Source organism: Coregonus clupeaformis, chromosome 20 (genome assembly GCF_020615455.1).
Source record: "Coregonus clupeaformis isolate EN_2021a chromosome 20, ASM2061545v1, whole genome shotgun sequence".
NCBI classification, from domain to species: domain Eukaryota; kingdom Metazoa; phylum Chordata; class Actinopteri; order Salmoniformes; family Salmonidae; genus Coregonus; species Coregonus clupeaformis.
Genome location: NC_059211.1, coordinates 60697340 through 60707009, shown reverse-complemented (window position 1 = coordinate 60707009; position 9670 = coordinate 60697340). Strand labels below are relative to the sequence as shown.

The 9670-nt window shown below is 43.9% G+C and overlaps 1 protein-coding gene across 1 annotated transcript in view; it reads right to left on the bottom strand.

Annotated features, from left to right (window-relative positions):
- Positions 1 to 3391: 3391 nt before the first annotated feature.
- The window catches only part of LOC123481509, a 29173-nt gene continuing 22894 nt past the window's right edge, over positions 3392 to 9670 (bottom strand). Inside the window, exons 5-6 of the mRNA XM_045205835.1 lie at positions 3800 to 3882; positions 3392 to 3403 (exon numbers count right to left, since the gene is read on the bottom strand). Coding sequence (XP_045061770.1) covers positions 3392 to 3403; positions 3800 to 3882 — 95 coding nt within the window. The remainder of the gene's footprint in view (positions 3404 to 3799; positions 3883 to 9670) is intronic.

Genomic DNA, 9670 nt, shown 5'->3' with positions numbered 1-9670 from the left:
ATGCATGATATGAAAGAGGGTGACAGTGAGAAAGTGCCATGGAAGAAAGTAGGGAACACATGAAAGAGAGAGGAAGGGTGAGGAAGGGTAGGAAAAGGCAGAGTGGGACAGAAAGAGAAAGGAAAGAGAGAATGGTGTCTCAACACAGATGAGACAGTCATGAAACTGAATGTGGTGCGAGTCCTCAGTTGAATCCGCATCCACAGTATAACAGAACGGGTAACTCGTGTAAGACAAGAGAAGACTGGAAAAGAGAACAGCACTTTGAGCAATTGTAATCTGTGCGCTGATTGTGATCAGTCATGTTTTACTCTTCATAGCCAAGAGTTATTAACCAACGGCAGTCAGTTGTTATGCAAGCTGTCACATACTGAGGGCAATACGACGCTGATACAACATGTAGGCTACATCATTATCGATCTCATAGGAGTCGTGCAACGCCAGCACAAATCGAGCTAGCTACAGCAGCATCCGCCTACTGTGCACATAGCTGTGGGAGTTTCATTTCTCTCTTCTCTGCCAATAGCGGTGGTTGGTTTGTGTATAGCAGTGAAAATGAAACCCTGGAGGTATAAAATATTAACTGGAGCACATTAGGAAGCTGAGTGTGTGTTAGCTAGGTGACAATGAGCTCTAGAGGAGAGGAGAGGAGAGGAGAGAGACTAGTAGAGCAATGCACCCCCTGAACCCATTCAGAGGCAGAGCAGAGGCCCAACACTGGGTCAGTGTGGGCGAGATATTGACGAGGACTTGAGATGTGTTTCAACTTTGACGATTAGATGAGATGCGACGCGATGAAAGTGTCAATCCCAGTTCACCACAGATCATCATTGCTGTGCGTCACGTGTGAGTGGGCGTGTGAGCATGTGTACATTTGTCGGTCACGTACGCGTCACAGGAGGTTGGTGGCACCTTAATTGGGGAGGACGGGCTCGTGGTAATGGCTGGAGCGGAATAGGTGGAATGGTATTAAATACATCAAACAAATGGTTTGATGCCATTCCATTCGCTCCGTTCCAGCCATTATTATGAGCCGTCCTCCCCTCAGCAGCCTCCACTGGTATGTGTGTGTATCTCTGTGCAAAGTATAGAATAGAATAGGAACAGCATAGGTAGGACATGTATAGGTATAGAAACTGCCAATGGTTTTGGCCAAGGCTTCCCAGCGTCTGTGATTGTCCATAATGGGCCTGTGTATCAGTCAGTCAGTGTGGGCTGGCGGGGTGAAGGATCATGATGAGATTAGCCCGTTGTCCCTCTGCAGCGCTGCCGTGCCAGGAGTCTGGTGTCACTTTCACTCAGACTCTTTATCAATATTGAACCGCTAGCGCTAGGTCAGGCTATGTTAGGCTACGCTGCGCTAGGCTATGCCATGATAGCCAAGGGGACCAAATAGGCCTAAAGTACACAGCCATTACCAAGTATTGTAGTTTAACATATGTTGGGCTAAATTAGCAATGTAAGGCTAAGCCATTAATTCACAGCTATTTAGATAGATACACTGGTGGGACATATGTGGGCTAAATCTGTTACAGTGCACTAGCTACAACCCAAGGGAACCAGAGCCAAAAATAGGCCATGTGAATAATTTATAGTACAGATGGACATATGTGGGCTTATGTGCCATAGATGGGCATGCTATGGACTCCTAGCCAGGATATAGTGTATAGTCTCTAACAAAGTAGTCTATCAAACCATTCTCTGGTCCAACTGTAACACTCCCTCAGAGAGAATGACATACAGACATAGAAAGAGCAAGAGTGCACGAGAGAGAGACAGAGAGAGAGAGAGAGACAGAGAGAGAGAGACAGAGAGAGAGACACAGAGAGAGAGACACAGAGAGAGAGACACAGAGAGAGACAGAGAGAGACAGAGAGAGAGAGAGACAGAGACAGAGAGAGAGAGGGAGAGAGACAGAGACAGAGACAGAGACAGAGACAGAGAGAGACAGAGACAGAGACAGGAGGAGAAAGACTGGGCTCTGGGCAGCAGCCAGGTCAGTATTTTGTCTTCTCTCAGTGTTCAGTGACAGCGGCAAGGAGAGTCACTGGAGAAAGTCTCTCCAAACATGGGCAGTATAGGCACAGTTGTCAAGAGTTGAACAGAGCTTGGATGCAACTGTACCAACGAGGTGGCCACTAGTTTTCAGAACACGCCAAGGAAGACGGAGAGTTGATTTCGTGCAACAGGGTTGTATTCAGATTGTGGTTCAGGTCACCTTTGAAAGTCGAAAGCAAAGACTTTGTATTAGTTACAACGGCTACGTGTAAATGATACATCTAAAAGCACAAGATACAGTATCTAAAACACAAGAAGGTCATTTTAGGTCCAGTTTCATTTTCATGAACGAGCCACAGTCAGTGTGTGACAGGTAAGAGGGTAAGTGAGTTCAGCCCAGTGCTGGAATTATTTGTTACAGCATAGAGAGGTCTGTGGTCCAGCAGTGGTCTCTGGTCCAGCAGTAGGCCTATGTCCTGAGGCTGGAAGAGACTGAATCCCTGAATGCCTTTTCACTCCTCCGCTCCTTCTCTCCTCTCTCCCACCATCTGGTACCGACCTCTGGCTCAATCAGCCCACACTCAGCTGGTCTGTTTCTCTCTCTCCCGCTCTTTCTTCACGCTCGCCTTCTCCTTCCTGTCCTTCCCACGCTCTCATCTCCTTTCCATTCTATACTTCTCACTTCCCCTCTGTGCCTTTCCCTTTCCTTCCCTCTCCTTCCTTCCTCCCCTCTACTTCTCATTCCCTCTGCATCACCCTTTCTTCCCTCTCAATCTCCTTCCTTCTCCTCCCCTCTCCTTCCTTCTCCTCCCATCTCCTTCCTTCTCCTCCCCTCTCCTTCCTTCTCCTCCCCTCTCCTTCCTTCTCCTCCCTCTCCTTCCTTCTCCTCCCCTCTCCTTCCTTCTCCTCCCCCTCTCCTTCCTTCTCCTCCCCTCTCCTTCCTTCTCCTCCCCTCTCCTTCCTTCTCCTCCCCTCTCCTTCCTTCTCCTCCCATCTCCTTCCTTCTCCCCTGTAGCCGTACTTCCCCCCCAGCCTCTCTCACAAACACACAAATTTGTGAACTCCCACTGCACTCACACACACAAATTTGTGAACTCCCACTGCACTCACTCAGTGCCAGTACACTCCATACACACACATACGGTCAATAAACTCACAAACACACCATATCCTGAACACACCTAACACCCGCTCAAAAAGGTCAGATACACAGAAAGCATTACTATGCACCCTCACACCCACATATGCTCACATACTTTTTTTTACATACTAAGTTTGCTGTAAGTGTCTGTATTAACATATCAAAACTAAGTTATGCGCACTAAGTTATGGCCTTACACAGCCAAGGCAACTTCACTTCAGAGACAACACACACAGAACTCCACTTCAGAGATTACAGATCCCTCTGCTCAGAGAGCCCATACCGACACTGAGAACAGGGACGCACTGGTGGGGGATGGGACGGTGTGTGTGTGTGAGAGAGTTGGTATGTGTTGGTGTGTTTAAGTGAATTGGCTTATGTGCACGCCTGACTAGAGAGACAGTGATACACAACACAGTACGTACAGGTACAGACTGGTATGGGTGGGTGGTGAGTCACTGAGGTAGAGTAGGAGGAGGGAGAGGCGGGGTAGGAGGTGGGAGAGAGTGGAGGGAGAGAGGAGGAGGAGGAGGGAGAGAGCGGAGGAGGAGGGAGAGAGGAGGAAGAGAGCGGAGGAGGAGGAGGGAGAGTGGGAGAGGAGAAGAGTGGGAGAGGAGAAGGGAGGGAGACGTGAACTCGGGGCCATGTGAACTCACTCACCCTAGGTTGCCAGTTCTCATACTGCTTCTGCAGGTTGGCCCCGATGGTCTCCAGGGCTTTCTGTGGACTCATGGACAGAGGGTCTGGAGGAGAGGAAACACAGACACTCATTATCATAGAGAGACAACAGTAGACTTGGGTACAACCAGCACAGCAAAACACAGGGTGAAACGTTCTGTCCACAAAACAGTAGTGGAATACAGAAAAATGACCACATTACTCATAATACTTTGCTTTTACATTGTTCACGAGATGGGAAGGTAAAAGTAATATAGATCTGAAGTAACATATCTGTATACAGTGTGTATAAGTGATGTATATGATGCAATCGCCAGCTGCAGTATTCCAAACATGATCTGGATGAAGTGTCCTCCAGCCCATTTGATATGCCACAATACAGAGATCAGATATATCCCAATATTGCCATCACAATGAAGCAGAGATTCAGTTTAGACAGTTACCCCAATAGAGACCCAGTATGACTATCCCTCGCTATGTGTTTAGTAGGGCTGTTTCGCTTATCAAATTAAAACTACATAATATGGAGACATGTCCCCAGCGCTTCAGAATGAAATATTGACAAGAAGAAATCAATTGTATAAAGCATAGCGCATATTATAGATTATGAGATATCAAATTCTGCCCACAATGCAGAGAATAACATTATTGATTTAGAAATATATTCAGCTGCACAGGCAATTTTTTTGGGACAAAGTATATTTATTGATAGATTATATATTTTCAGTAGCCAGCAAGTTAATGAAATAATAACAAATGTATATTGTGCAGTATAATGCAACTGCTGTGAGCAAACGTAAGATGATGATGACCCTAAAGTGGTATGATGCATTCATTTCTCTTCAGATAGGGATCAGTAAAAGGAAGGAAGGAGGAAGGGAGCGACAGTTATCTTTAAATAAACCATGATCTGATGATTGACATTTTGCATTGTCCTCAGTCAAAGTCTACAATGAGCAGACTGTCAGAAGTCTTTGCTTTTTTTTAAATGTGTTACGTGCTTCCTTTCATAAACTCTACCACCAAACAGTCTTGAGTTTTACAACAGAGACAGTTTCATGTGGTTTCTGTTTGTCAAACCATCTGTGTGGGCGTATTGTTTCATTATTATTGTAATTTTGTCTATCTGGGTAATTTTCAGTTGTCTTAAATACAGTTACGAGATGACATAAAACCTGGATGTAGGCCTTGGCGATATGTCATAATTTCATAACACAATATTTTTCTCATTTTTAAACGGTATGACGGTATTTAGGCCTAATGTTTTGGAATAATACAAGTTCTAAATATGCTTCACAAGTAGTGCATGACCCTAGGGTGGCAACAAATACATTCTAAGTGGTTTTAAAATGGGTCTCCCTCTTCTGATTGTTTTATACTCTTCAATCAAACTTCAACCAAAAATAATTTTCAGCATTTTCATGCATTTCTGAATTTCCTTCACTAATTTGTTATCATTTCCACAATGTAAACATTCGTTTTCCTTTATCAGAATAATCATTATTCTCAAAACCAGGTTTCCAGCAAACCTTTTTATGCGAGTAAAGCACATTCACGACAGGCCTGATGAAAACAGCAAATTTGTCGGTAAACTTTCCAAATGTCGACAAAATAAAATACGCTAGACAAGGTGGGATCTTTTTGTGTCGGTAAAATGAATTATGCAAGAAATGGCGGTGGTAACGCTTTTATGCGCAAATAGATATAATAACCATCATATCGAAGTAAACTTGGAGTCACGTGATGACATGTGTGGTCCTCCTACTACGACACGGGAAAGCATGCGGTTTATTAGGCCATAGATTAAATAAATTATGATGAACGTCACAGGGTGGTGAAAGTGCACGGTGATGAGCTTGATGCTCCTTTCCAATAGATTGAGGGTATTATTATGGTGACATGTTGATCGATGCTGCCGTTAGACAAATAAAAATTATCTTGCTCTTTTGTCCATAATAATCTTGTCATGTAGGCTTAGACACTAGGCTATACCAGCACTGTAAATGTGCGCTGTTGGCTAGAGAGCATGTGCCAATACCAGAGTGAGCAAATTCGCTACACCAGCAGTAGAGTTGAAAATGCGATAGAAACCCATTTAACTTTATTCTTCAGTACAGTACATGGGTATTTAACCGCAAAAGCTATTTTTATGTGCACTACGACATCACCGCACCAATAAGTCAATTTGATGGAAACCCATCTCTGGTTTGAAAATGCGAATAGTCTAAAATCCACAAAAAACAGTACTTGAATGAAAATCTGTCGCCAATTGGATGGAAACCTAGTTTATGACCATGTATTTTCAAATGGATTAAATGGCAGTACTTTCGCCACAAGGGGCATTATGCACATGGCATATGTGCTTTTTTTTGTTGTTGAGCAAAACGTTTTGTGGAAGGTATTACACAGCGCGCTGACCCCCTCCCGCACTCAATGTCGTTGAGATATGTCGAGTTTCCTTGTAGGCCTATTTGGCGGGAAACTGAAGCCAACTGTATAGCCTATTGCCCGTTTCTGTTTATGAGTCTTTCAGGGGCGCAACTTTCACTGGGGACGGGGTCATGTCCCCCCACATTCTGAAATTGCACCCCCCAAGTTTTATCATTGCAATGTTATACAAAAATCGGCAACGGTGTGCTTTAGGACCAATAAGGACGCCGCCGAGTGGTTGGGTAAGCTATTTGGAGTGTTCAGCCAGCAGGATTTAGGACCGTGCAGATGCCACAGAGTGGGCTGACAGGCTGTGTGAAGGCAAAGCATCTGGAAGGCTGGCTAGACCAGCACAGGAGAGTTGAGCATAGTTCAGTGTGTATGTATTGCACTCTTTCACCGAGTTGTAAACGCAAGCAGAGCAGAAACTGTCTACTCTTTAGTTGACTGATGTAGCTGGCAAGGTAACTGCTGTTTAACTTAACAGAAAAAACAAAAAACTAGTGTTTATTCGCAGTGCTGAGCTAGTATTGTAACTGACATGTAATGTTAGGTAATGTTTCATCCTCTCTCGACAGAGGTAAATTAATAAGCTACGCTAGCTAGTAGCCACCACAGCCAGGTCAGCTCTAGCCTCTAGTTATCTGTTAGCTAATAATAATAACCACCTCATATCGCTTTCTAACAGCTGTTGTTTGTATGGAAATGTTTTGTAGTCTTTGTTTTGTCCCGTTTCAGAAGTAAATGAACTTTGCTAGCTTTCGCCAGTTGATGTATCGTTAGAGAGAGAACTGGCCAAAAGTTGGCTAACTTTAGCTATTCTTTTTGCCTCAATCTCACTAGACCTGAATCAAACGATGAACCCCTCGGCCAAACGATTTAAGATTGATATTCTGACGCTTTTTCAGTGCAATGTGAGTTTTATTAGTCAGTATGGCAATGTAACGTTATTGATCTGTCAGTTTCTGTAGCTAATTCCCTACTTCTCACACTGACAGTTATAAACAGCTCTAAATGTTACAGACATTACTGTCATGCTGTACAGTAGAGGTTTGCGCGGGAACGATTTCTTTTTCCTTGGAAAGATAACTGCCCCGTGCTTCTCAGCCCATGCTTAAGCTATAGCCTTCTCTATTTAATTGAGACCACACGCGCACCTGATCTCGCAGGTATGGCTAATGAACTGGAAGCAGCAAGAAAAATGACAGCGACACTACGTTTTGCGTAGGCCTATAGGATATAGCCTACCTTTTAGGAAGACGATTTGCAGGCACTGACAAATAAATGGGTAATCAATACTTATTGAAAATGAAAAGGCGCAACGCTCGCTCACCATAGTATGATTACTGAATGTTTTGATTGCACTTCGACTCACATTGGTTGAGAGCCCTCCACTTCTTTCCATTATCAATATTTATTTACAGGCACTCTATTAAACTACAGTCTAATCATATTTAAGTTAATTTCATATTCAAGTTAACTGCCACATGATTCTCTGCCCATGTAGGCAGCCTACTCGAGTTCAATGAGTCCACACATACTAGGCGCAGTTGAACTCTCACGCCCAACTAGGAGAAGTAGCTACTGAAGTTGAAGCAGAGAATTCTGAGTGTGTGAATAATGAGCAAAATGTGATTTTAATACAATAGATAGGCTATCGCATACAAAGCAGAAAGAGAACTGTTTCCAAATAATCTGTGGGACAACAAAAATATTTGCATCCCTAAGTCGTCTGTCTGACCGTCCGCAGCATGAAAAATGCCAACCGCGCCGCAATGACCTCTGTCGGGACCCGCAGGAATGCATGCAGTCAGTACACAACACTATGCTCGTCATGTCTTAGCAGGATCATATGGTGACGGGTCCAAAAATGGTCAGACAGCCAGGGAAGACCAGTCTATGGAGCTCAGGTGAATTTTGCAGTATATTAACAATATCAGTGAATGATACAAAGTTCCATATTGAATTGATGGGTAGACCTACAGTAGCTACAGGACAGCATCTTAAAATTAAAGCAACAGTCTGGGAATAATGGTCATCTAAATTATTGAACCATTACACTACCGGTCAAACGTTTTCGAAAACCTACTCATTCAAGGGGTTTTCTTTATTTTTACTATTTTCTACATTGAAATAACACATATGGAATCATGTACTAACAAAAAAAGTGTTAAACAAAAAAGATTACTCAAATTAGCCACCCTTTGCCTTGATGACAGCTTTGCACACTCTTGGCATTCTTTCAACCAGCTTCACCTGGAATGCTTTTACAACTGTCTTGAAGGAGTTCCCACATATGCTGAGCACTTGTTGGCTGCTTTTCCTTCACTCTGCGGTCCGACTCATCCCAAACCATCTCAATTTGGTTGAGGTCGGGGGATTGTGGAGGCCAGGTCATCTGATGCAGCACTCCATCACTCTCCTTCTTGGTCAAATAGCCCTTACACAGCCAGGAGGTGTGTTGGGTCATTGTCCTGTTGAAAAACAAATGATAGTCCCACTAAGCCCAAACCAGATGGGATGGCGTATCGCTGCTGAATGCTGTGGTAGCCATGCTGGTTAAGTGTGCTTTGAATTCTAAATAAATCACAGACAGTGTCACCAGCAAAGCACCCCCCACACCATAACACCTCCTCATCCATGCTTTACGGTGGGAAATACACATGCAGAGATCATCCGTTCACCCACACCGCATCTCACAAAGACACCGCGGTTAGAACCAAAAATCTCCAAGTTGGACTCCAGACCAAAGGACACATGTCCATTGCTTGTGTTTCTTGGCCCAAGCAAGTCTCTTCCTATTATTGGTGTCCTTTATTAGTGGTTTCTTTGCAGCAATTCGACCATGAAGGCCTGATTCACGCAGTCTCCTCTGAACAGTTGATGTTGAGATGTGACTTGAACTCTGTGAAGCATTTATTTGGGCTGCAATTTCTGAGGCTGGTAATTCTAATGAACTTATCCTCTGCAGCAGAGGTAACTCTGGGTCTTCCATTCCTGTGGTGGTCCTCATGAGAGCCGGTTTCATCATAGCGCTTGATGGTTTTTGCGACTGCACTTGAAGAAACTCTCAAAGTTCTTGACATTTTCCGGATTGACTGACCTTCATGTCTTAAAGTAATGATGGACTGTCGTTTCTCTTTGCTTATTTGAGCTGTTCTTGCCATTATATGGACTTGGTCTTTTACCAAATAGGGCTATTTTCTGTATACGGGGGGTACCTTGTCACAACACAACTCATTGGCTCAAACGCATTAAGGAAAGAAATTCCACAAATTAACTTTTATGAAGGCACACCTGTTACTTGAAACGCATTCCAGGTGACTACCTCATGAAGCTGGTTGAGAGAATGCCAAGAGTGTGCAAAGCTGTCATCAAGGCAAAGGTGGCTATTTGAAGAATCTCAAATATAAATTATACTTT